General features: G+C 41.8%; 1 protein-coding gene across 4 annotated transcripts in view; it reads left to right on the top strand.

Annotated features, from left to right (window-relative positions):
• Nucleotides 1-27,776, top strand: part of SLC35F2 (solute carrier family 35 member F2) — an 82,636-nt gene that overhangs the window by 44,747 nt on the left and 10,113 nt on the right. For 2 of the 4 annotated variants that reach the window (XM_053593825.1, XM_053593824.1), the window contains exons 2-7: nt 9,424-9,599; nt 10,917-11,044; nt 16,800-16,959; nt 18,405-18,561; nt 19,089-19,141; nt 24,756-24,910. In XM_053593825.1, coding sequence (XP_053449800.1) covers nt 9,424-9,599; nt 10,917-11,044; nt 16,800-16,959; nt 18,405-18,561; nt 19,089-19,141; nt 24,756-24,910 — 829 coding nt within the window. Of the gene's footprint in view, nt 1-8,635; nt 8,748-9,423; nt 9,600-10,916; nt 11,045-16,799; nt 16,960-18,404; nt 18,562-19,088; nt 19,142-24,755; nt 24,911-27,776 lie in introns of those variants that run through there. The other 2 variants (XM_053593826.1, XM_053593827.1) reach the window with 2 other exon arrangements.

Here is a 27,776-nt window from a genome sequence, read left to right as displayed (position 1 = left end):
CCGAGCAGCTGGGACTACAGGCGCCTGCCACAACACCTGGCTAATTCTCCATTTTTCTTTAAGGCTGCATAATATTCCATGGTATACATGTACCACAATTTGCTGGTCCATTCCTGGGTCGATGGGCACTTGGGCTTCTTCCATGACTTAGCAATTATGAATTGGGCTGCAATAAACATTCTGGTACAGATGTCTTTGTTATATTGTGAATTTTGGTCTTCTGGGTATATACCTAGTAAAGGAATTACAGGATCAAATGGCAGGTCTATTTTTAGATCTCTACGTATTCTCCCAGCATCCTTCCAAAAGGAATATATTAGTGTGCATTCCCACCAGCAGTGTAGAAGTGTGCCCTTTTCTCTGCATCCACGCCAACATCTCTGGTTTTGGGACTTTGTTATGTGGGCTACTCTTACTGAGGTTAGGTGATAATCTCAAAGTAGTTTTGATTTGCATTTCTCTGATGATTAAGGATGATGAACTCATGTGTCTGTAGATTGTGCGTCTGTCTTCTTTACAGCAGTTTTTCTTCAAGTCCTTTGCCCACCCTGAGATGGGATCACTTGTTCTTTTCTTGCTAATACATTTGAGTTCTCTGTGGATTCTGGTTATTAGACCTTTATTGGAGGTATAACCTGCAAATATTTTCTCCCATTCTGAGGGCTGTCTGCTTGCTTTACTTACTATGTTCTTGGCTGTGCAGAAGCTTTTTAGTTTGATCAGGTCCCAGTCATGTATTTTTGATACTGCTTCAATTGCCTGGGGAGTCCTCCTCATAAAATATTCACCCAGACCAATTCCTTCAAGAGTTCCCTGCACTTTCTTCAAATATTTTTATACTTTCATGTCTTAAGTTTAAAATCTTTCATCCAGTGAGAGTCTATCTTAGTTAATGGTGAAAAGTGTGGGTCCAGTTTCAGTCTTTTACAGATTGCTGGCCAGTTCACCCAGCACCATTTGTTAAATAGGGAATCTTTTCCCCACTGAATGTTTTTAATTGGCTTGTCAAAGATCAAATAACGGTAAGTAGCTGGATTCATCACTTGGTTCTCTATTCTGTTCCAGACATCTACTTCTCTGTTTTTGTGCCAGTACCATGCTGTTTTGATCACGATTGATTTATAGTACAGTCTCAAGTCTGGTAGCGTGATTCCTCCTGCTTTGTTTTTATTTCTGAGTAATGTTTTGGCTATTCGAGGTTTTTTCTGATTGCATATAAAACAAAGTATTATTTTTTCAAGATCTTTAAAATATGCCAAAGGAGCTTTTTTTTTGTTTTTGCCAGGGCTGGGTTTGAACCCACCACCTCTGGTATATGGGACCAGCACCCTACTCCTTGAGCCACAGGAGCTGCCCCATGACAATGGAGCTTTGATAGGAATTTCATTAAAATTATATATTGCTTTGGGTAGTATAGACATTTTAACGATGTTGATTCTTCCCAGCCGTGAGCATGGTATATTTTTCCATTTGTTAACATCTTCAGGTATTTCTTTTCTTGAAGTTTCATAGTTATCTTTATAGAGATCTTTCACGTCCTTTGTTAGATAAACTCCCAAATATTTCATTTTCTTTGGCACTGCTGTGAAAGGAATAGAATCCTTGGCTGTTTTTTCGGTTTGGCTATTGTTGGTATATATAAAGGCTACAGATTTATGGGTGTTGATTTTGTAGCCTGAGACATTGCTGTATTCCTTGATCACTTCTAAAAGTTTTGTAGTAGAATCCCTAGTGTTTTCCAGATATACGATCATGTCATCTGCAAAGAGTGAAAGTTTGATCTCTTCTGACCCTATATGGATACCCTTGATCGCCTTTTCTTCCCTGATTGCAATGACTAAAACTTCCATTACAATGTTTTGTTTTTTTTTTTTTTAGAGTCTTTTTTTTTTTTTTTTGTAGAGACAGAGTTTTACTTTATTGCCCTCAGTAGAGTGCCGTGGCGTCACACAGCTCACAGAAACCTCCAACTCCTGGGCTTAGGCGATTCTCCTGCCTCGGCCTCCCTAGTAGCTGGGACTACAGGTGCCCGCCACAACGCCCAGCTATTTTTTTGTTGCAGTTTGGCCGGGGCTGGGTTCGAACCCGCCACCCTCGGTATATGGGGCCGGTGCCCTGCTCACTGAGCCACAGGCGCCGCCCTCCATTACAATGTTAAAGAGCAATGGAGACAATGGGCAACCTTGCCTGGTTCCTGACTAAGTGGAAATGATTTCAATTTAACTCCATTCAATATGATATTGGCTGTGGGTTTGCTGTAGATGGCCTTTTAAGAAATGTCCCTTCTATACCAATTTTCTTAAGTGTTCTGATCATGAAGACATGCTAGATATTATCAAAAGCTTTTTCTGCATCAATTGAGAGAATCCTATGGTCTTTATTTTTTAGTTTGTTTATGTGCTGAGTTATATTTATAGATTTACGTATATTGAACCAGCCTTGAGACCCTGGGATAAATCCCACTTGGTCATGGTGTATAATTTTTTTGATGTGTTGTTGGATTCTGATTGTTAGGATCTTATTGAGTATTTTAGCATCAATATTCATTAGTGATATTGGTCTATAAGTTTCTTTTCTTTTTGGGTCTTTCCCTGGTTTGGGGATCAAGGTGATGTTTGCTTCATAGAATGTCTTGGGTAGTATTCCTTGTTTTTCTATATTTTGGAAGATGTTTAGTAATATAGGTACTAGTTCTTCTTTGAAGGTTTGGTAGAATTCTGATGTAAAGCCATCTGGTCCTGGGCTTTTCTTTTTAGGGAGATTTTGTATAGTTGATGTTATTTAGGAACTTGATATAGGCCTGTTCAACATTTCCACTTCGTTCTGGCTAAGTCTTGGTAGGTGGCGTACTTCCAGGTATTGGTTGATTTCTTTCAGATTTTCATATTTCTGAGAGTACAGTTTCTTTTAATATTCGTTAAGGATTTTTTGAGTTTCTGAGGGGGCTATTGTTATTTCATCTTTACCATTTCTGATTGATGAAATGAGAGATTTTACTCTTTTTTTCCTGGTTAGGTTGGCCAAAGGTTTATCTATTTTATTGACCTTTTCCAAAAACCAACTTTTGGATTTATTGATCTGTTTTATGATTCTTTTGTTTTCAATGTCATTTAATTCTGCTCTGATTTTGGTTATTTCTTTTCTTCTGCTGTGTTTGTGGTTGGAATGTTTTTCCTTCTCCAGTTGCTTGAGATGTCCCATTAAGTTATTAACTTACTTTCTTTCCGTTTTCTTGAGGAAAGCTTGCAGTGCTATAAATTTCCCTCTTAGGACTGCCTTTGCAGTATCCCAGAGGTTCTGATAATCCATGTCTTGATTGTTGTTCCAAAAATTTGGTGATTTCCTTCTTAATCTCGTCTATAACCCATCTATCCTTCAGCATAATGTTATTTAGCTTCCATGTTCTTGTATGGGTATGCAGATTCCTGTTGTTATTGAGTTCAACCTTTATTCCATGATGGTCTGAGAAGATGCAAGGGATAATTTCTATTTTTTAAAATTTGCTGAGGTTAGATTTGTGTCCCAGGATGTGGTTGATTCTGGAGTATGTTCCGTGGGCTGATGAGAAGAATGTGTATTCAGTTTTGTTGGGATAAAATGTTCTGTAGATGTCTGTTAAGTCCTGATGTTGAATGGTTAAGTTTAAATCTAAAATTTCTTTGCTTAGCTTCTTTTTGGAGGATCTATCCAGCACTGCTAAAGGGGTGTTAAAATCTCCAACTACTATGGACCTGGAGGAAATTAAGTTGCTCATGTCTGTTAGAGTTTCTCTTATAAATTGAGGTGTGTTCTGGTTGGGTGCATAAATATTAATAATTGAAATCTCATTATATTGAGTATTACCTTTAACAAATATGAAGTGTCCATCCTTATCCTTCCTTATTTTGGTTGGTTTAAAGCCTATTGCATCTGTGAATAGGATCGCAACACCTGCTTTTTTCTGCTTTCCATTTGCCTGGAGTATAGATGACCATCCCTTCACCTTGAATCTGTATTTGTCTTTTAACGTAAGATGAGATTCTTGTATGCAGCAGACATCTGTCTTGAGTTTTTGTATCCAGTCAGCCAACCTGTGCCTCTTTAGAGGACAATTTAAACCATTCCCATTAATTGAGAATATTGATAAGCCTTTCGAGAGTCCGGTGGACATTTTTAATCCTTTTGCGTGTGGAAGTTGGAATTTGATCAAAATTTTCTCGGTGGGTTTTCTTTTGTGGTGTAGGATTACACTGGTCTTTATGGAAGATAGGTCTGAGAATATCCTGGAGAGCTGGTTTAGTTGTGGCAAATATCTTCAACATGTGAATGTCGTTAAAGTATTTAATTTCTCTGTCATAAATGAAACTCAGTTTAGCTGGGTACAGGATCCGGGGTTGAAAGTTATTTTGTTTTAGGAGATTAAAAGTCGATGACCATCCTCTTCTAGCTTGAAAGGTTTCAGGAGGGCGGCGCCTGTGGCTCAGTGAGTAGGGCGCTGGTCCCATATGCCAGAGGTGGCAGGTTCAAACCCAGCCCCGGCCAAAAACCACAAAAAAAAAAAAAAAAAAAAAATGGTTTCAGGAGAAAGATCTGCAGTTATTCTAGTATTCATTGCCTTGTAGGTGATGGTTTTCTTTCGTCTGGCTGCTTTCAGAATTTTCTCCTTCATATTATCTTTACACTTGATCTTAGCCAAAAGGCCAAGAAGCGATCCTTCATATTATCTTTAGTGAAATTGATTATGATGTGTCTGGGAGATGTCTTATTTGCGTTGGGTCGTGCTGGAGTTCTGAAACTGTCTGCTATCTGAATTTCAGAATCTCTTGGCATGTCTGGAAAGTTCTCCTTCACAATCTCATGGAGACGAGACTCTGTGCCTTGTGAAGCCACTTCATCACTTTCGGGGATCCCTATAAGATGAATATTGGTTTTCTTTGAATTATCCCAGAGCTCTCTGAGAGAGTGATCTGTTTTTGCCCTCCATTTCTGTTCTTTGAGAGTTTGGGAGCGTTCTAAAGCTTTGTCTTCAATGTCAGAAATCCTTTCTTCTGCTTGCTCCATTCTGTTACTGAGAGATTCTTTTTTTTTTTTTTTATTGTTGGGGATTCATTGAGGGTAGTTACTGAGAGATTCTACTGTGTTTCTCAGATCTTTGAGGGCTGCAACTTCTTGTCTCAATGTGTCAATATCTTTGGACATTTGGTCTTTGAATTCTTTTTTTTTTTTTTTTGTGGTTTTTGGCCAGGGCTGGGTTTGAACCCACCACCTCCAGCATATGGGACCGGCGCCCTACTCCTTGAGCCACAGGCGCCGCCCTGAATTCTTTGAATTCTTGAGACATCTTTTGGGTTACTGCTTGGAATTCTAATTTGATCTTATTTGCTATCCAGATTCTGAATTCAAGTTCTGACATCTCAGCTATTTGTTTGTGCATGGCATCTTGTGCTGTGTCTGCCCCATTGATCCTTGGGGGAGTTGATCTACTCTGATTATTCCTATTGCCAGAGTATTTCCTTAGATTTCGTCTCATGATTGTTTTTCACCATTGCCTCTGGCCATCCTCAGAGTTGGGGTGGTGTGTCTCCGAGATTAGACCCGGGGGGAATCACTCTATTGTTGCTGGATCTTTGTAGGGAGTGACCATGTGTAGCTCCTCTGGGGCTGCCCCAGCCAAGGAGTTCTGGTTGTGGGAGCAGCTCCAGAGTGTGACACCGCCAGATCCAGCAACAGGGTGTGGGGTGGTGCACACAGTTCTGGGAGTTCCTGGTGCCCAGTGACTTTGGCACAGAGGGCCCAAGGACCCTGCAGTCTTTGGCCAGGAGAAGGGCTCCGTGCAGAGGCAGGGATGGCTCTGGAGGGGATGCGGCTACTAGAGTCCCTGGCCAGAGGAGCTGGAGGTGTGAAGGCAGGGAGGGTACAGGAGGGAGGACGCAGGTTTGCACGGCTCCCAGAGTTCCTGGTCAGGGTGTGGGGAGGCCCAGCAGGCGGGGTAGCGGGTTCCTGCGCAGCTTTTACCCCGGTCTGGGAGGGTGCTGATCGCGGGTCCCGGGGCAGCTCTTCTGGAGGTCCGGGAGGGTGTCTATCACGGGTCCCCCCGCATCTCTTCCGGAGGTGGGAGGGTGCCCATCACAGTCAAGGCGCAGCTCTTCTGGAGCTCTGGGAGGGTGCTGATGCAATTCTTTCTTTTTTTTTTGAGATAGAGTCTCATTCTGTGGCTCTTGGTAGTGTCCTTGTGTCACAATTCACAGCAACCTCCATCTCTTGGGCTTAGGCGATTCTCTTACCTCAGTCTCCCAAGTAGCTGGGACAATAGGCGCCTGCCACAACACCCAGCTATTTTTAGAGACAAGGTCTCACTCTGGCTCAGGCTGGTCTCGAACCTGTGAGCTCAGGCAAAATGCCCGCCTCAGCCTCCCAGAGTGCTAGAATTAGTTATGAGCCACCTGCCTCGTCCTCATCTCTTCTTTCCACTTACCTTTGACACCTACAACACAGGAAGGTTGGACTGCATGAGGAGTCTCCCCCTGTCTTTCTCGGAGAATCCTAAGGGGAGCTAAAAGAGTACCTGTCTTGAGGCCTCACTCTAGAGCCCTCTGGTAAACGGTCTGGGTTCGGGCCTAAGATTATTTTTTTTAATGATTGTCTTGTTGATTCTAGTGTGCAGCTAGCACTGGAGAACCAGTGAGTTAGATGAACTCTGAGCTTTATCTGATAATGAACTCACATTTGATGCTTCTCTAGTTTTGTTTTTTATTTTATTTTATTTATTTATTTTTTTTGAGACAGTCTTAACTTTGTTACCCTCTGTAGAGTACGACATAGCTCGCAGCAACCTCAAACTCTTGGGCTCAATGGATTCTCTTGTCTCAGCTTCCCAAGTAGCTGAGACTACAGGCGCCTGCCACACACCGGGCTATTTTTTAGAGACGGGGGTCTTGCTCTGGCTTAGGCTGGTCTCAAACCTGTGAGCTCAGGCAGTCCACCTGCCTCGGCCTCCCAGAGTGGTAAGATTACAGGCATGAGCCACCATGCCTGGCTTAATTTTTTGTTTTTTTAAGTTCATGGAAGTATTTGTATAGAGAACATTTTCTTTAAATTCTGACCTGTTCTCAGTTCTGGTCCTTGATCCTTCCAGGACCTGTCTTCATTTCCTTTTTAAAATTTCTTCCTTATGGATCTTCAAGCTTTTTCACTTGTTGTCTGTTGCTTATCTTCCAAACACATTTAATTTTTTTGATCCTTTTTTTTTTTTTTTGTAGAGACAGAGTCTCACTTTACCGCACTCGGTAGAGTGCCATGACGTCACAGGACTCACAACAACCTCCAGCTCTTGGGCTTCTGCGATTCTCCTGCCTCAGCCTCCCGAGCAGCTGGGATTACAGGCGCCCGCCACAACGCCCGGCTATTTTTTTGTTGCAGTTCGGCTGGGGCTGGGTTTGAACCCGCCACCCTCGGTATATGGAGCTGGCGCCCTCCTCACTGAGCCACAGGCGCCACCCCTTTTTTTTTTTTTTTTTAAAGAGACAGAGTCTCAGTTTGTTGCCCTTGGTAGAATGCTGTGGTGTCATAGCTCATAGCAACCTCCAACTCCTGGGCTTAGGTGATTCTCTTGCCTCAGCTTCCCAAGTAGCTGGGACCACAGGTGCCCGCCACAATGCCCGGCTATTTTTTGGGTGCAGTTTGGCTGGGGCTGGGTGTAAACCTGCCATCCATGGTATATGGGGCTGGTACCCTACCCACTGAGCCACAGGTGCTGCCTACCTGCCTGGCTATTTTTTATTGCAGTTTGGCCGGGGCCAGATTTGAACCCTCCACCCTTGGTATATGGGGCCAGCGCCTTACTCACTGAGCCATAGGTGCCGCCCAAATTTTTTGATCCTTTTAACAAAGCAGTAAAGCCCTGTCCTGCACATGCCTATTCACCTCCCTTTCATCTTTGTGTTGGGTGCTCATCTTCCACTTAACTTAGCCCACTGAATTCTGACCTTGGACATTGCCACTGACAAGTTTTCCTTTAAAGATTTAGCAGCTTCCAGCTTGCCAGTCACAGGGTGTCTCCTTGGTCACAGTGCCTCTTCTCTCTGCAGTTTCTGACTCTGCAGTATTTTTGATCTCTTCTTTCTTGAAATGTTTTTCGACTCTTAGCTCTGTGTCTTGGTACTGCCGTAATTCTTAACTTTGACTAGAGTCTACCTTATTGAGAAAGTACAGAATTTCTTCATCCGTTTGCATTCATTTGTTCAGTAAACTTATTGAGTGACAACAACGTGCCTATTATCTATTGCTGTGTAACAAATTACCACCAGGTTAGTGGCTTAAAACACGTGCATTTATTATCTTCCAGTTTTATCAGCAATCTGAGTACAGCTTACCTCAACAGGTGGCAGTCTCACCTGAAGACTCAGCTGAGATAGCACCCATTTCCTAGATCTGTGATTCTGAAGTACAGGCAACATTGAAAATCATTGCTTCTAGAAAGGCAGTGGAATAAATCAGGTATCTCAGAGAAAGAGAGGAGGAGAAAATGTTACGCATCTACTGAATAGGGAGAATCTAAACCTAGAGTTAATGGTGAATTTTTATTTATTTATTTATTTTTAAGACAGAGTCTCACTCTTTCACCCTGGGTAGAGTCCGTGGCGTCATAGCTCACAACAACCTTAAAGGTTCAAGTGGTCCTCTTGCCTCAGTCTCCTGAATAGCTGCGACTACAGGTGCCCACCACAATGCCTGTCTATTTTTAGAGATGGAGTCTCACTCTTAGTCAGGTTAGTCTCGAACTCCTGAGCTCAGGCATTCCACCTGCCTTGGCCTCCCGGGGGTAGTGTTAGAATTACAGGAATGAGCCACTGTACCTGGCCTGGTGAGTTTTTTTTTAAAAAAGTCATAAATACAGACACACAGATATGTGCACATTTCAAATAGTGTGTGACATAGTTATGTAATCATCTGTCATAGTCAATGAGATAGAGAATGTGTCTTTGTGAAAAGGGAGGGGATCATAATTGTAAAAGAGAATAAAAATTTCGTCTCTAGGGCGGCACCTGTGGCTCAGTTAGTAGGGTGCTGGCCCCATATACTGAGGGTGGAGGGTTCGAAACTGGCCCCGGCCAAACTGCAACAAAAAAACAGTTGGGTGTTGTGGTGGGCACCTGTAGTCCCAGCTACTCAGGAGGCTGAGGCAAGAGAATCGCCTAAGCCCAAGACCTGGAGGTTATGAGCTGTGACACCACAGCACTCCACTGAGGGCAACAAAGTGAGACTCTGTCTCTGAAAAAAAAATATATAGTCTCTCAAAATCCAGCAATTCAGTTCTTCTGCACGTGAAAAAATAAAGAACTGCCTGGAATAATTAGCATTTTGCTTTGTGTTTAACACTGAAGTGTATGTGTTAAAGGTATAAATTGCTTGCAAGTTATTCTGAATTCCTCCTTTATTTTCTAGGAACATTTTGAAAACAATTGCTCTGGGTCAGATGTTATCCTTGTGTATATGTGGAACGGCCATCACCAGCCAGTATTTGGCAGAAAGATACAAAGTAAACACTCCCATGCTTCAGAGCTTCATCAACTATTGCTTACTATGCCTAGTTTATACAGTGATGCTGGCATTTCAACCAGGTACGTCAAAGGTGGGAATTACCTTTTCTTTCTTTTTGATCCAGAGTCAGTCTCACTCTGTCGGTTTGGGTACAGTGCTGTGGCGTCACAGCTTACAGCAACCTCAAACTCTTGGGCTCAAGTGATCCTCTTGCCTCAGCCTCCCGAGTAGCTGGACATACAGGCATCCGCCACAACACCCGGCTAATTTTTCTATTTTTAGAAGAGATGGGGTCTCCCTCTTGCTCAAAGCTAGTCTCAAACTCCTGAGCTCAAGCAATCTACCTGCCTCAGCCTCCCAGAGAACTAGGGTTACAGGTGTGAGCCACTGAGCCAGGCTTGTTAATCCTCTCTTAAAATGAACCTCAGTGCATGTGAATTTTATTAGTATGTGTCTGTTTTAAAGAAAATAGAAACCTATTATGGGACAGGGAAAAAAATCTTAAGGCAAAAGCACCAAATTTGGTAAGAGCTTAAGGAGGTGGAAGTAGAACTGGTATGTGGTTAACAGCCCTGATTTTGCTCTTCTCTGGAAGCGTGGGCTGTTAGGAAGTCAGTGAAATTCATAAATAAGTCAGTACAGTCCCCCTAAGACTGTTCAAAGATCTCAACTCCTGGCCTCAAGCAGTCCTCTGGAGGCCTTGGTCTTCCAATGTGCTGGGGTTATAGGCCTGGCCTACTAATTTGTATATATAGAGTTTGGCGGGCAGAATAAAAGATGTTTCTTGAATGGTGCCACTAAGCCTTTTCCTAAACTTATCACTGACTCAGGTTTCATGAAGAATTTTGTTTGAAGAAGCCCATGAATGGAAGTTAAATTACCAATTAATTTATAGAAAACATTTTATTTCCTAGGCTAGTCTGTGGCTTGTTCAGAAATAGGATGACATCCAAGATTGTACCTGGATGTTATATTTCTGTTGCAATAGGAAAGGGACTTTTTCCTTTTTTTGGAGTGGGGTCTCCCTATGTGCCCAGGCTGGTGTCAAACTCTTAGGCTGCAGTGATCCTCCTGCCTCTCCAGTACCTGGGGTTGCAGGGGCATACTGTTGCACTTGGCTAGGAAAGGGAATCTAACCACTTTCCTCCTACTTTCTTCCTGGTGGTTTCATCGAACACTTAGTCTATGATGATAGCTTAACTTGGGTTTCATGCAGAAAAACTTTGACTCTAAAAACTTTGAGCTGTTACAGGAGTTTGCGTTATGAGCAATGGAAATTACGAGGGGACCCATTTGATATGCACAGTATACACTGGCTTTGGCTCTTTAATCTCAAAATTAACAAACGTGATATCATTTTCAAGTGACATGTACTAACTGAGATTTCTTTCAACCAGGCAGTGATAACCTTTTAATAATCTTGAAAAGAAAGTGGTGGAAGTACATTCTGCTGGCATTGGCAGATGTGGAAGCTAATTACCTGATGGTCAGAGCCTACCAATATACAACGTTAACCAGTGTGCAGGTAAGAGGGGTGCCCTCTGATGGTTAGAGCCTACCAGTACACAACATATACCAGTGTGCAGGTATGGGGGGGGCGCCCTCTGATGGTCAGAACCTACCAGTACACAGCATTAACCAGTGTGCAGGTAAGAGGGGCGCCCTCTGATGTTCAGAGCCTACCAGTATATGGCTTTAACCAGTGTGCAGGTAAGAGGGGGGGCTCTCTGGTGGGAGCCTATCAGTACACAGCTTTATCCAGTTTGCAGGTAAGAGGGGCGCCTTCTGACTTCTTTGGATTTTATACCTTCAAGAGAAGAACTCATATGCTTGTTAACCTAATTTTATTGAAAACCTGTTCACTTGGAGAGAACCCAAGCACAGGTGGATGGTATATGCCTCCCTGTGGAGCATCTGCTCTAATGAGTAGTGTTTTCTGGAATTAGTAAAAATACAAGTAAGTTAATCATTTCTCAAACTGCTAATGCTATTGCAGATTAGAACAGTTCCTACCTAAGTAAGCATAAATATTTAGTTGGCAGTTGATGCTGTGATGTTGACAAGAGTTCTGGCTTGTGTGCTGCTCAAACATGGCATATGAAAGTAAATATACCTGGCCAGGCGTAGTGGCTCATGCCTATAATCCTAGCCCTCTGGGAGGCTGAGGCAGATGGATTACGTGGGTTCATGAGTTGGAGACCAGCCTGTGCATGAGAGAGACCCCGTGCTCTAGCTGTGTTTGGTGGTGCAGGCCTATAGTTCTGGCTACTTCGGAATCTGGGGAAAGATGATCACTTGAGTCAGGAGTTTGAGGTTGCTGCCAGCTGTGATGCTACGGCACTCCACCCAGGGCAACTTGAGTGAGACTCTGTCTCAAAAGAAAGTAAGTAAATATACCTTTGTATAACCCTATACAAAGGATATTCATGACAAAGGAACCATTGGAAGGAATTTTGGGGAGAGGTGGTAGCCAAAGGCAAACCTCCCATCCCTATTTCGCTGTTAGGTTTATTCTTGCTGGGTTGAAAGAAAGAAAAATGTCCCTACATTGCTGTGCTTTTCAACTTCATGAAGCTGAGGAAGACTGATTTCAGTTGTCTTAATGTTAGCAAAGCATGGGATGTGTCCTAACACTGACTTACTGTTATTAACAACAAAACGTTTTATAAAGGGAAGTGAAAGTGAGGTAGACTCCAATGCCAAGTTTAGTTGTCACAGTTTAATGAATTTATAACATTTTGATGCATCACTTTTCTTACTATGCAAAACACAAACATGTTTGTTTTCTTTTCTTTTTTTTAATTTGAGGCGAAGTCTCACTCTGTTGCCTAGGCTAGAGTTCCCTGGCATTAGCCTAGCTCACAGCAACCTTCAACTCCTGGGTTTATGTGATCTGGGTTGCTGTAAGCCAGGCTGATGCCTCAGCCTCCCAGGTAACTGGTACTAGAGATGTCTGCTGCAATGCCTGGCTAATTTTTCTACATTTTGGTAGAGTCCTGCTCTTGCTCAGGCTGGTCTCCAAGTTGTGAATTCAAGGGATTCTCCTGCCTAAGCCTCCCAGAGTACTTAAGTTATGGGCATGAGTCATAACGCCTGTGCCACAGACATGTTCTTATTTGCACTCCAAATTTTAGAGATCAGAAAAATTAGAATGAAATTAGACTTATTTTACTTGGAAAAGATATAGATTGATGAACACTTAGTATTTTTCCAGAGTTACCAATAGAGTGCATTTTATAAAGTATTTTCTGTAGCATTGTGCTCACTTTGTCATTAGAAAAGCCAGAAATGGCTCGGCACCTGTGGCTCAAGTGGCTAAGGCGCCAGCCCCATACACCTGAGCTGGCAGGTTCAAATCCAGCCCGGGGCCACCAACCAACAATGAAGGCTGTAACCAAAAAATAGCTGGGTGCTGTGGCAGGCGCCTGTAGTCCCAGCTACTTGGGAGGCTGAGGCAAGAGACTGGCTTAAGCCCAGGAGTTGGAGGTTGCTGTGAGCTGTGGTGTCACGGTACTCTACTCAGGGTGACAGCTTGAGGCTCTGTCTCAAAAAAAAAAAAAAAAAAAGAAAAGAAAAGTCAGAAATCAGGAAATAATTTGTTATGATAGAAATCATAGGAGGCACATAAAGAACCCAGAACCATGAGTTCCCCTAGGGTGAAGTTGACCACAAATGGGGCCAGGTTACGCACAGTTAGCACTGTGTACGCACATCAGCAGGTAGAGAACGGTTTTTCTAGTCACATCTACTCTCACAATCTCACACGCATTTTAGTTAATTACAATTTCCAGAAACTCTGCTCTCTCATAATGAAAAAATGTTTTGGATTGGTGTGAGATCTAAACACAGATAACCAAAACACTTACAGTTGTGGATTTTTAGTACTATAGCTCACGCCTTATACCATCAACGGTTGCTTTCATCCTAGTCTCTTAGAGAAACTTAAGCATTTGGTTGTCAAAAGTCATGTACTTATATTGTCTTAGCAAGGAACATATTATAAAAAGGGTCTAAACTAAAGCTCCTGATAGCAGCAGAGGTTCCTGGCCCTGGAATAATTCAAACTGGTTCTCTACTTGAGTAAATCTCTGGTCTAGGTAATCTGAGAGGGTGGACATTTGAATGTGGTGGTCTTTGAACCTCCTTCTTAAGGATTTCTTCGAAGATTCTGTAATTACAAATAGTGGTGAGGTAGTTCCTGTGAAGTTCATGATGTGTGTGGCTGGTAGATTTCTGCTTGAGTCTCGCTGTACAACCACACCAGCCGGTTTCCCACCCACAGACTGCTTTGTCTCTGCTGCTCTGTTCTTTCTAGAATGCAAACCTTTTTGAACACCTCCTCCCATTATCTAAGGCAGGGGTCCTTCAAACTGTGGCCCGCGGGCCACATGAGGCGGTGTGATTGTATTTGTTCCTGTTTTGTTTTTTTACTTCAAAATAAGATATGTGCAGTGTACATAGGAATTTGTTCATAGTTTTTTTTAAACTGTAGTCCAGCCCTCCAACCGTCTGAGGGACAGTGAATTGGCCCCCTGTTTAAAAAGTCTGAGGATGCCTGCTCTAAGACCTAATTCAATTTCACTTTCTTTTCTTTCCTCTATTTGTAACTCTAATAAGGTCCAACTCTATTTTTTTTGCAGAGAGAGTCTCACTTTATCACCCTCGGTAGAGTGCCGTTGCATCACAGCTCACAGCAACCTCCAGCTCTTGGGCTTAGGTGATTCTCTTGCCTCACCTCCCAAGCAGCTTGGACTACAGGCACCTGCCACAATGCCTGGCTATTTTTTGTTGCAGTTTGGCTGGGCCCGGGTTCAAACCTGCCACCCTCGGTATATGGGACCGGCACCCTACTCACTGAGCCACAGGCGCTGCTGGTCCAACTCATTTTTGTACTCATGTACCCAGGATCTTACTGTGACTATATGATTATTTTAAAATATTAAATTAAGGCTTGGCGCCTGTGGCTCAAGTGGCTAAGGTGCCATTCACATACACCTGAGCTGGTGGGTTCGAATCCAGCCTGGGCCCGCCAAACAACAATGACAGCTACAACAAAAAAATGGCCGAGTGTTGTGGCAGGTGTCTATAGTCGTAGCTACTGGGGAGGCAGAGGCAGGAGAATTGCTTGAGCCCAGGAGTTGGAGGTTGCTGTAAGCTGTGATGGCATAGTACTCTACCCAGGGCGACAGCTTGAGGCTCTGTCTTAAAAAAAAAAAAAGTATTAAATTAAATGAAACCCTTGGAACTGAAAACATCAAAGCAAAGATATCCATCACCAGGAATGCCTTCTGAAAAAGAGGTTCATGCGGATGAAGGACCGACAGTGATGGCATCAGATGAGCAGTCTTGGACTGTTAGACTGGGAGGGAACCTGTGCGGTCATGTGCTGTGATCTCTTTATTTCATATTTCACTCCAAGAGTGATGAGCTAGAGCTGGTTAGTGGCAGGGCTTGGGCCTGAGCCCTCTGGAGCTCTAAGCATGACATAGGCAGTTCCCTTAGTATAGGCCACTCATTGCCCACCAAAAATTGTTAAAGATAGAGGAAATTTAACCTTGATTTTAGGACACAAGGATAGGGAGACCCTTTATCATTTTTAGAGTGTATTTTTCTCCTTTTTTTGTTTAAGAAATGTAGTTCAGACTTTGTTAAGCCATCATGGCTGTATTCTGCTGGTGTCTTCCGGGACAAGCTATTATCCTTCCCATCATTTAATGGTTTGTTATTCAGGCAGGCTCAATAAAGCACTTAGGAGATTAGAGTTCTGCAGTCGGAATAAGAAACAAGGCAAGATGCCTATTCCTACTCATGGTGTGTTGGACTCCAGCAATGATACCGAAGTGAAAGGCAGCGAGTAAACAACTCTGGACAGGATTGAATGGACTGCTGGAGATGTAGGGGCCTGACTTGTCTAAGACTGAACAGATAAAGAGAGAATCAGTGACAAGGTCTAAAAAATAGACAACAGGGTGAAAATAAAACAGTTCCAGGAGTATTAGTAGTAGTAGTATCAGGAATACATTTTTCCATCTGATACACTTGAATGCATTAAGAATTGTCCTTATTCACATAAAATTTGTGAATTCAACACTTGAGTGGCCGGGCATGGTGGCTTATATCTGTAATCCTAGCACTGTGGGAGGCTGAGGTAGGTGGATTGTTTGAACTCAGGAGTTGGAGACTAGCCTAAGCAAGTGTGAGACACCATAATACAAAAATTAGCCAGGCCTTGGGGCAGGCGCCTGTAGTCCTAGCTACTCGGGTGGCAACAGGATTACTTAAACCCAAGGGTTTGGGGTTGCTGTGAGCTATGACACTCTACGCAGGGCAATATAGTGAGACCCTCTCTCAACACAAACAACAAAAAATCCCAAAAAACTTGAGTGAGTGCCATCTCTGTTTTTCTTTTATCTTGTAAATGATTTCAGATCTATTGTAATTTTGGTATGCCTTTCAGATGGGCAGTATTAGGAGTATAGCAGGTGTTTCCTGGACCAAGATCATAGGTGCTGGAGGAGCATGAGATAGAGGTGAAAAGAGCATTTGCTCTGAACAGGTGCCTGTCTCCCGGGGCACAGCTGCACAGGAGGCGTGTGTGTGGCCTCTCACAGTAACCCGTACTGCTCAGTAGCCCTCAGCCCAACTGCAGTTAAACAATCTGCTGATAAAAGAGCATTTGCTCTGAACAGGTGCCTGTCTCCCGGGGCACAGCTGCACAGGAGGCGTGTGTGTGGCCTCTCACAGTAACCCGTACTGCTCAGTAGCCCTCAGCCCAACTGCAGTTAAACAATCTGCTGATAAAATTATTTATTCTGTGTCTTTTCTAGTTCATATCTATCCTGCTCAAGTGAGGTCTGTTTCCAGCTCCTCTCACAGTGCGTTGCACATTTGAAATATTTAATAAATATTTTCTCCCTGAGTGAATGGATGCATGCAGGAAGGACGGTTTGCCTCCTGGGCTGACGGATAAACACTAGTGGGACTGGAGAGGGAAATCACGGGTCTATGGGCTGAATTCTTCGATTCAGCACCTGGCTTTCCCATTTTTAATGGTGGCGACCCATTTCTCCTTTTATAGCTTCATTTTCTCATCTATAAAATGAGATTGTAACATCAGTCTCATAGAGCTGTTGTGAGGATTAAAGTAATTCAGATGTAGCGCTTAGTCCAGGCCTGGCAGTGATAAATGCTGAACAAATGCTGACTCCTATTCTTACTTATTTGCCTGTCGTTTAGCTAATAAGCGATGTTTTCAGCTGTTCATTTCTCTTCTCACGCAGCTTTTGGATTGCTTCGGGATTCCTGTGTTGATGGCTCTCTCGTGGTTCATTCTTCATGCAAGATACCGAGTCATCCACTTCATCGCTGTGTCTGTCTGTCTGCTGGGTGTAGGAACCATGGTTGGTGCAGACATATTAGCAGGGAGGCAAGACAGTTCAGGTAAGAGGGTATAACTTATTTGTGGTTTAGTCACAGAAGAGTTTTGCTTATGTTTTCACTTCTATTTTGCAAAAATATAGTGAAAGGCAGAAAACATGTCCTGGTTAGCTACCTTTTAAATTTTATTTTCAGATTTACCTCTTTTTGATATTTTGTAACCACTCCCACAAAGGAATAATAATAATAATCTTTGTGATAATCTTTTTTTTTTCTCATACATTTGGATTGGATACTGGAAAATCTACGGTAGATTCTTGGTTTTTTGTTGTGTTGTTTTTTTTTGTTTTTTTTTTTGAGACAGAGCCTCAAGCTTTTGCTCTGGGTAGAGTGCTGTGGCATCATAGCTCACAGCAACCTCAAACTCCTGGGCTCCGCCTCCCAAAGCGAGTCTCCTGTCTCCGCCTCCCAAGTAGCTGGGACTACAGGCGTCCGCCACAATGCCCGGCTGTTTTGTGGTTGCAGCCGTCATTGTTGTTTGGTGGGCCCGGGCTGGATTCGAACCCGCCAGCTCAGGTGTAGGTGGCTGGTGCCACGTGTGTGTCGCTTGAGCCACAGGCACCAAGCCTGTTGTTTTATTTTGAAAAGAGACTTAGTATTTATAGAATGACCTTTTCTTAGGCCTCTCTGTGAATAAAGACACTTTGCTCTACTTTGCATCAAATTCAGACAATTGATAGCATAAGTATAAAATCTAATTAAAGTCTATGAATTTCCCCAATCTGCAAATGCTTTCAATGTCTCCTTGAATTAAGAGAGAAAGTTACCAAACTGATGTCACCCTTTTTTTGAGACAGAGTCTCACTGAGTTTCCCTGGAGTTGAGTACCATGGCATCATAGCTCACAGCAACCTCAAACTCTGGATCTCAAGTGATCTTATTGCCTCAGCTTTTGGAGTGGCTGGGACTACAGGCATATACCACCACGCCTGGCTAATTTTTCTGTTTTTGATAGAGACGGGGTCTCACTCTTGCTCAGGCTGGTTTCCAACTCCTAAGCTCAGACTCCAGGTGTGAGCCAACTCACCTGGCCTGTGACCCTTTAATAAATTCCATTAATTTGTCTTTCTTTTTTTTTGCAGTTTTTTGGCGGGGGTTGGGTTTGAACCCACCACCTCCAGTATATGGGGCCAGCGCCCTACTCTTTTGAGCCACAGGCGCCTCCCTATTCCTCTCTATTAATTTGTCATTGTTATAGAATCATTTTCTGAGGGCTTAATTTATGGCATATACCACCATCTTCCAGTCTGTTAGTCCTCCAAATTATGAAAAAAATCATAGCAGAATTATACTAGAAAGTTAGAAAAGTAAGAGACTTTATATGTAGAAACCAGGATTTCTCCCTTTGTAAAGTCTTACTTGGCTGAACACAGGTGAGATGAACTCACAGGGCAAGCTCGGGGTTCACCTGTTCTTATTGTACCCTTTTGTGGCTTGTCTTCCTGCAGGGAGTGACGTACTGATCGGTGACATCTTGGTTCTTCTTGGGGCTTCCCTCTATGGCATTTCTAACGTCTGTGAAGAATACATCGTGAAGAAGCTGAGCAGACAGGAGTTTTTGGGAATGGTGGGCCTATTTGGAACAATTATCAGTGGCATACAGCTGTAAGATTCTCAGATTTTTTTCTAAAAACATAATAAGCAAATATATCATGGGTGATGACTTTTAAACTACTAATATCATTGTTTACTTGGCCCAGATTCACATTTTAAGTCAGTAACTTGCTAAGTGTCTTATCAGAGGATTGTTAAAATGTCAAGAATTATGCTTTATTTTATTAAACATATATAAGGCTTAGTATTCCTGATTACAGTGTGGTACGAGCATTAACAGTAAGGGTTTGTTTTTTATACTAACTATTGTACTAATGAGGACCAGTAAGCATTTCTCCCCCCCCCCATTTATCTCTAGAAAATATTAGAGAGCACTTGTAAAGGCACTTGTAATACTTTTACAAACTCATTTGGTTTTATTCTTTGTCATTTATATTAAAGGTGTTATTTTTATTTTCTAAGAAAAATTCAAAAGTCATAATAATTCCTTCACCTTTGCTGAAGAATAACAACTAAAATGCATATAAAAGTGAAAATAAGTGTGTGGATCTCTCTGTGACCTCTTATTTTAATCTTAGGTTGATTGTGGAGTATAAGGATATTGCTGCCATTCACTGGGACTGGAAAATCGGTATGTAAATAATGCTTTTTTTTTTTTATTAAGTCTTTTGTACACAGATCATAAATACATTTATGCCCATTTACCTCCTTTATGTTTACATGGATGGAGCTGGAAAATATTATTCTTAGTAAAGTATCTCAGGAATGGAAAAAAAAAATCCAATGTAAATAATACTTGTTAGTCAGTTCTTTCCCTTTTTTTTTTTTTTTTTATTTTTTTTTATTTTTTTTTTTTTATTATTTTTTTTTTTTTTATTTTTATTTTTTTTATTGTTGGGGATTCATTGAGGGTACAATAAGCCAGGTTACACTGATTCCCTTTTTTTTTTTTTTTTTTATTAAGTCATAGCTGTGTACATAAATGCAATCATGAGGTACATGTGCTGGTTTTCATCAAACTGGGTAACATAGTCAGTTCTTTCTTTTAATGAAAATGAACATCCAGAGATAAATGCCTTATTTTAATAATATTCAGGCATCTTTGTAAAATCCCAGAGTAATTCGATGCACACCAGCTGTAGACGTTCACATTGACTTGTCTCTGAGAACTGGTGGGTGGACCTCCATCAAAGTTAATCCTTATTCTTTACCTGTAGAAATAGCCTTTATTTACTAGGAATTCTGCACAACGCTGGAGACTGACCCTCGGTCATAGCAGCTTTCATTAGACAGTTTTTGTCCACTTGATGTGATTTGTGAAGCATTAACTTGAGTCACGGATGGTGTGGAATCATCCCCATCTCCCTTTGCTCCTGTCACTTGATATTCTTAGGCACAATAAATCAGCATGAGCAACTCGATTTCCTCCACTTCCATAGTAGTTGGAGATTTTAACACTCCTTTAGCAGTGCTGGATAGATCCTCCAAAAAGAGGCTAACCAAAGAAATCTTTGATTTAAACTCAACCATTCAACATCTGGACTTAACAGACATCTACAGAACATTTCATCCCTACAGAACTGAATACACATTCTTCTCATCAGCCCACGGAACATACTCCAAAATCGACCACATCCTAGGCCACAAATCTAACCTCAGCAAATTTAAAAAAATAGAAATTATTCCTTGCATCTTCTCAGACCATCATGGAATAAAAGTTGAACTCAATAACAACAGGAACCTGCATACCCATACAAAAACATGGAAGCTAAACAACCTTATGCTGAAGGATAGATGGGTTATAGACGAGATTAAGAAGGAAATCACCAAATTTTTGGAATAAAACAACAATCAAGACACGAATTACCAGAACCTCTGGGATACTGCAAAGGCAATCCTAAGAGGGAAATTTATAGCACTGCAAGCCTTCCTCAAGAAAACGGAAAGAGAGGAAGTTAATAACTTACTGGAACATCTCAAGCAACGGGAGAAGGAAGAACACTCCAACCCCAAACCCAGCAGAAGAAAAGAAATAACCAAAATCAGAGCAGAACTAAATGAAATTGAAAACAAAAGAATTATACAATGGATCAATACATCCAAAAGTTGTTTTTTTTTAAAAGATCAATAAAATAGATAAACCTTTGGCCAATCTAACCAAGAAAAAAAAGAGTAAAATCTCTAATTTCATCAATCAGAAATGGTAAAGATGAAATAACAACAGACCTCTCAGAAATTCAAAAAATCCTTAACGAATACTACAAGAAACTCTATTCTCAGAAATAAGAACATCTGAAAGAAATTGACCAAAACCTGGAAGTACGCCACCTACCAAGACTTAGCCAGAACGAAGTGGAAATGTTGAACAGGCCTATATCAAGTTCTGAAATAGCATCAACTATACAAAATCTCCCTAAGAAGACAAGCTCAGGACCAGATGGCTTTACGTCAGAATTCTACCAAACCTTTAAAGAAGAACTAGTACCTATACTACTAAACCTCTTCCAAAATATAGAAAAAGAAGGAAAATTACCCAACACATTCTACGAAGCAAACATCACCTTAATCCCCAAACCAGGGAAAGACCCAGCAAGAAAAGAAAATTATAGACCAATATCACTAATGAATATTGATGCTAAAATACTCAATAAGATCCTAACAAACAGAATCCAACAACACATCAAAAAAATTATGCACCATGACCAAGTGGGATTTATCCCAGGGTCTCAAGGCTGGTTCAATATACGTAAATCTATAAATGTAATTCAACACATAAACAAACTAAAAAATAAGGACCATATGATTCTTTCAATTGATACAGAAAAAGCTTTTGATAATATCCAGCATTCTTTCATGATCAGAACACTTAAGAAAATTGGAATAAAAGGGACATTTCTTAAACTAATAGAGGCCATCTACAGCAAACCCACAGCCAATATGGTATTCAATGGAGTTAAATTGAAATCATTTCCACTTAGATCAGGAACCAGGCGAGGTTGCCCATTGTCTCCATTGCTCTTTAACATTGTAATGGAAGTTTTGGCCATTGCAATTAGGGAAGAAAAGGTGATCAAGGGTATCCACATAGGGTCAGAAGAGATCAAACTCTCACTCATCACAGATGATATGATCATGTATCTGGAAAACACTAGGGATTCTACTACAAAACTTTTAGAAGTGATCAAGGAATACAGCAATGTCTCAGGCTACAAAATCAACACCCATAAATCTGTAGCCTTTATATATACCAACAATAACCAAGCAGAAAAAACAGTCAAGGACTCTATTCCTTTCACAGTAGTGCCAAAGAAAATGAACTATTTGGGAGTATACCTAACAAAGGATGTGAAAGATCTCTACAAAGAGAACTATGAAACTTTAAGAAAAGAAATAGCTGAAGGTGTTAACAGATGGAACAACATATCATGCTCATGGCTGGGAAGAATCAACATTGTTAAAATGTCCATACTACCCAAAGCAATATATAATTTTAATGAAATTCCTATTAAAGCTCCATTGTCATATTTTAAAGATCTTGAAAAAATAATACTTCATTTTATATGGAATCAGAAAAAGCTTCGAATAGCCAAAACATTACTCAGAAATAAAAACAAAGCAGGAGGAATCACGCTACCAGACCTGAGACTGTACTATAAATCGATAGTGATCAAAACAGCATGGTACTGGCACAAAAACAGAGAAGTAGATGTCTGGAACAGAATAGAGAACCAAGAGATGGATCCAGCTACTTACCGTTATTTGATCTTTGACAAGCCAATTGAAAACATCCAGTGGGGAAGAGATTCCCTATTTAACAAATGGTGCTGGGTAAACTGGCTGGCAACCTGTAGAAGATTGAAACTGGACCCACACCTTTCACCATTAACTAAGATAGACTCTCACTGGACAAAGGATTTAAACTTAAGACATGAAACTATAAAAATACTTGAAGATAGTGTAGGGAAAACTCTTGAAGGAATCGGCCTGGGTGAATATTTTGTGAGGAGGACTCCCCAGGTAATTGATGCAGTATCAAAAATACACTACTGGGACCTGATCAAACTAAAAAGCTTCTGCACAGCCAAGAACATTGTAAGTAAAACAAGCAGACAGCCCTCAGAATGGGAGAAAATATTTGCAGGTTATACCTCCGATAAAGGTCTAATAACTAGAATCCACAGAGAACTCGAATGTATTAGCAAGAAAAGAACATGTGACCCCATCTCAGGGTGGGCAAGGGATTTGAAGAGATACTTCTCTAAAGAAGACAGACGCACGATCTACAAACACATGAAAAAAAGCTCTTCATCCTTAATCATTAGAGAAATGCAAATCAAAACTACTTTGAGATACCACCTAACCCCAGTAAGAGTAGCCTACATAACAAAATCCCAAAACCAGAGATGTTGGCATGGAAGTGGAGAAAAGGGCACACTTCTACACTGCTGGTGGGAATGCACACTAATGTGTTCCTTCTGGAAGGATGTTTGGAGAATACTTAGAGACCTAAAGATAGACCTGCCATTCGATTCTGTAATTCCTTTACCTGGTTTATACCCAGAAGTCCAAAATTCACAATATAACAAAGACATCTGTACCAGAATGTTTATTGCAGCCCAATTCACAATTGCTAAGTCATGGAAGAAGCCCAAGTGTCCATCGACCCACGAATGGAGTAGCAAATTGTGGTACATGTATACCATGGAATATTATGCAGCCTTAAAGAAAGATGGAGACTTTACCTCTTTCATGTTTACATGGATGGAGCTGGAACATAGTCTTCTTAGCAAAGTATCTCAGGAATGGAAGAAAAAGTATTCAATGTACTCAGCTCTACTATGAAGCTAAATTATAGCTTTCACATGAAGGCTGTAACCCAACTATAGCACAAGACTATGGGGAAAGGGCCAAGGAAGGGGAAGGGAAGGGGGAGGTTTGGTGGAGGCAGGGTTATGGAGTGGGGCCACATCTGCAGTGCATCTTAGAATGGGTACAGGCGAAACTTACTAAATGCAGAATACAAATGCCTACATACGGTAACTAAGAAAATGCCACGAAGGCTACGTTGAACAGTTTGATGAGAATATTTCAGATTGTATATGAAGCCTGCACATTGTACCCCTTGATTGCACTAATGTACACAGCTATGATTTAACAATAAAAATTAATAAATAAGGGTGGCGCCTTGGCTCAGTGAGCAGGGCGCCAGCCCCATATACCGAGGGTGGCGGGTTCAAACCCAGCCCCGGCCAAACTGCAACAAAAAAATAGCCGGGCATTGTGGCGGGCGCCTGTAGTCCCAGCTACTTGGGAGGCTGAGGCAGGAGAATCGCCTAAGCCCAGGAGTTGGAGGTTGCTGTGAGCTGTGTGACGCCATGGCACTCTACCGAGGGCAATAAAGTGAAACTCTGTCTCTACAAAAAGAAAAATAAATAAATAAATAAATAAAGCAGAAGGAGATAGTGATGGGACAGGAAGGATTTGAACTTTGATGATAGGTGGAAAGAAGTTAAATGTACATAAATGTCATCGAAGATTGTAGCCCATACTTGAACAATTTAATTCAATTAAATTACTTAGATTGCCAACTAGAGGGAGAGAAAAAAAAAAAACAACACATGCACACACAGTGTTGGAAATGGGGTGAGATTAAAGAAGTGGTTGTGAAGTACAGATGTTGCTAATGTGGTGGGCATTCCCATGACGGACCCCGTCCTAGAGAGGATAGTTAGTTATACTGTGCTGTTTTGGAGCATTTAATTTAACGAGATGAACAAATATAGTTGACCTGGTAACTGTCCTCGATGCCTTAAAAACACTTTATTCTGAATCCAGTTACATAAATCATGTCCAAACAAATAAACACAAGGAAAAGGTAATTGAGTGATTTTTCTTGACACATGATGTTGATTCTGCTTTTAATGACCTTTTTATCAGAGACATCACTCTGCCCCGGAGGGTGAGAAGTGACTCCTTGACTCAGTCACACCATAAGTAAGATTTTATAGCCTTGACCATCCGACTCCCTGTTGGATTTTAGAGGTCCTTTATCTACATCACAACTAGTTATTTTTTTTTTTTTTCTTCAAAGAGTTTTTGTACTCCCATTTTCAAGGCTAACTGTTAATGAGGACCTTTGTAGGTAATATATTAAAGTTTCAGGGAGTTTTACATGGCAGCCAGGCCTCAGGCCCTTTTGTCTTCTGATTTCTTCCCATAATATTAGATATTCCGTTTTTCCACAGCCTTGCTGTTTGTGGCATTTGCCTTCTGTATGTTTTGCCTGTACAGCTTCATGCCACTGGTAATTAAAGTCACTAGTGCCACCTCTGTCAACCTGGGCATCCTGACAGCAGACCTTTACAGCCTTTTCTTTGGACTCTTCCTGTTTGGCTATAAGGTAAGCAAACAGGTCATGTTCAATTCGATTGGTGTCAAAAAAGTAGCAGGCTCCTTCAATATTCTTTTTTTATCCCACCCCTTCAAGATTCTTAATCCACAATAACATCTTCTCATTCTTTTTGCAAGAATTTCATTGGGAAGGCTTCATTCCTTTTACTGCTTCCAAATTAAGAAAATTGTTACAAATAAGAATTGCCTGGCCCAGGCACAGTGGCTTTCATTTATAATCCTAACACCTTGGGAGGCTGAGGTGGGAGGATCACTTGAGGCCGGGAGTTTGAGACCAGCCCGAGCAATATAGCAAGCCTCTATTTCTATAAAAATTGGAAAAATTAGCAGTTGTGCCTTGAGAGGCTGAGGCAGGAGGATCACTTGAGCCTAGGAGTTTGAAGTTGCTGTGGGCTATGATAATGCCACTGTACTCTAGTCTGGACAACAGAGCAAGACTCTGTCTGGGGGGAAACATTGCCCTTTTAGGGTTTTTCTAAAGGGTGAAATACAGTGGATCTCATTTTCTATGGCATGTCAGGACACTAGGTCATAGAAGTACTAATGCTCGGGCGGCGCCTGTGGCTCAGTGAGCAGGGCACTGGCTCCATATACCGAGGGTGGCGGGTTCAAACCCAGCCCCGGACAAACTGCAACAAAAAAATAGCCGGGCATTGTGGTGGGCACCTGTAGTCCCACTACTCGAGAGGCTGAGGCAGGAGAATCGCCTAAGCCCAGGAGTTGGAGGTTGCTGTGAGCTGTTTGACGCCATGGCACTCTACTGAGGGCAATAAAGTGAAACTCTGTCTCTACAAAAAAAAAAAAAAAAGAAGTACTAATGCTCATTGCCAGGTGATAAGCAAGCAGTCCCAGAACTTCTGTCAGCCTTGAGGGACAGTCTAACATAGGCTGGGCGCTGTGGGCTTTGCTGTTCACTCTCTTTGCTCTGGCACACCCAGCAGAAAGGGGTGGGGGTGCATCACCGTGCATGCGTGATTGAAATAGTTTCTTTTCTTTCTTTCTTTTTTTTTTTTTTTTTTGAGACAGAGCTTCAAGCTGTCACCCTGGGTAGAGTGCTGGGGCATCCCAGCTCACAGCAACCTCAAACTCCTGGCTTAAGCCATTCTCTTGCCTCAGCCTCTCTACTAGCTGCGACTATAGGTGTCCGCCACAATGCCCGGCTACTTTTTGGTTGCAGCCGTCATTGTTGTTTGGCAGGCTTGGGCTGGATTTGAACCCGCCAGCTCTGATGTACGTGGCTGGTGCCTTAGCTGCTTGAGCTACAGGCGCCGAGCTTGAAATGGTTTCTTCTTTGATAGTTTATGCTCAGAAGGGACCTTAAAACTAATTCAGTCCAATGGTTTTTCAGACTTTTTCTGTCTCCATAGCATCACAGCATTCACAAGGGCAAGCCATTCCCATCAGTAATAGTAATCATGTGTTCTGTTTCTCAAGGTAGGAATGTATCAGTGAGAAAGTTTGTAGTTTGAAAAAATAATATCTCCAGAGAGTCTGATACACCTTCCTTTGAAAATGACTAAACCGGGCGGCGCCTGTGGCTGAGTGAGTAGAGCGCCGGCCCCATATACCAAGGGTGGTGGATTCTAACCTGGCCCCAGCCAAACTACAATAAAAAATAGCTGGGCATTGTGGTGGGTGCCTGTAGTCCCAGCTACTCGGGAGGCTGAGGCAAGAGAATTGCCTAAGCCCAAGAGCTGGCAGTTGGCATGAGCTGTGATGCCACCGCACTCTACCAAGGGCAAGAGTCAGACTCTGCCTCTAAGAAAAAAAAAAAGAAAGAAAATAACTAAACCGTCTCATGTAGAGATGGGGAAAGGAAGGCCCAGGGAGGTTATGTGCAGTTGAGTGACCATCCTTAGTCAGCAGCTGGCCAGTGGTCAAGACTGAGTTTTAGTTTCCAGCTTCCTCCTTCAGTCTTCTCATTGCAGGGCTCTGCTCACTGCACTTTCCCTGTTATTTTCATTATGAAGGTGAGAATCTCAAGCTTCTACATCTATCATGTTAAAATCTTACATAGCAGAGAGAACCAAATAAGTAGATTTTTTTTTTCAACTTCATAGCTAATTTGAAAACACCTAGGACCACAGTTCTTAGACTTTTAAAATCTCAGGACCCTTTTAAATGCTTAAAAATTGATGACTCCAGTCACTTATACCATCATTTACCATATTCAAAATTAAAACTGGGAATTTAAAAAGTATTAATTTATTAAGAATATAATAAGCTCATGTTAACATTAGTAACTTTTTAATTTTTCACTCTGTTGCCCAGACTAGAGTACAAAGGTATGATCATAACTCACAGCAACCTTGAACTCCTGGGCTCAAGAGATTCTCTTGCCTCAGTTTCCAAAGTAGCTGTGACTACAAATGCGTGCTACCATGTCTGGCTAATTTTCCTATTTTTAGTAGAGACAGAGACTTGCTCTTGCTTAGGCTGGTCTTAAATTCCTGGGTTCAAGTCATCTTTCTACTTCATCTTCCCAAAGTGCTGGGATTATAGGCTTAGGAGGCTGAGGCAAGAGGATTGCTATATAACCCAGGAGCTTGAACTTGCTACGAGGTAGGCTGATGCCTGTAGCCTGGGTGGTGACAAAAAAAAAAAAGAATAAAAAGGAAAACAGGTGGATTCTCAGATCTGCTTCTTTATTCTGCTTTGTGATACCTTCTGTTGCCTCTGGAACATTCTACCATGCACTTATACAACAACAAAAATGGAAAGGATAATATAGCATGTTAGTACTATAGTAATAATTGTTTTGACCTTGTGGATTCCCTTCATGGATCTCGGGTTGTGTTTTGAGAACTGCTGCTGTAGAAATCTGCCTGTCCTTGGCACGCCTTCAGTGAAGTCTT

Source organism: Nycticebus coucang, chromosome 6 (genome assembly GCF_027406575.1).
Source record: "Nycticebus coucang isolate mNycCou1 chromosome 6, mNycCou1.pri, whole genome shotgun sequence".
NCBI lineage: Eukaryota > Metazoa > Chordata > Mammalia > Primates > Lorisidae > Nycticebus > Nycticebus coucang.
The sequence above is the reverse complement of the archived record's forward strand: the minus strand, read 5'-3'. Positions and strand labels throughout refer to the sequence as shown.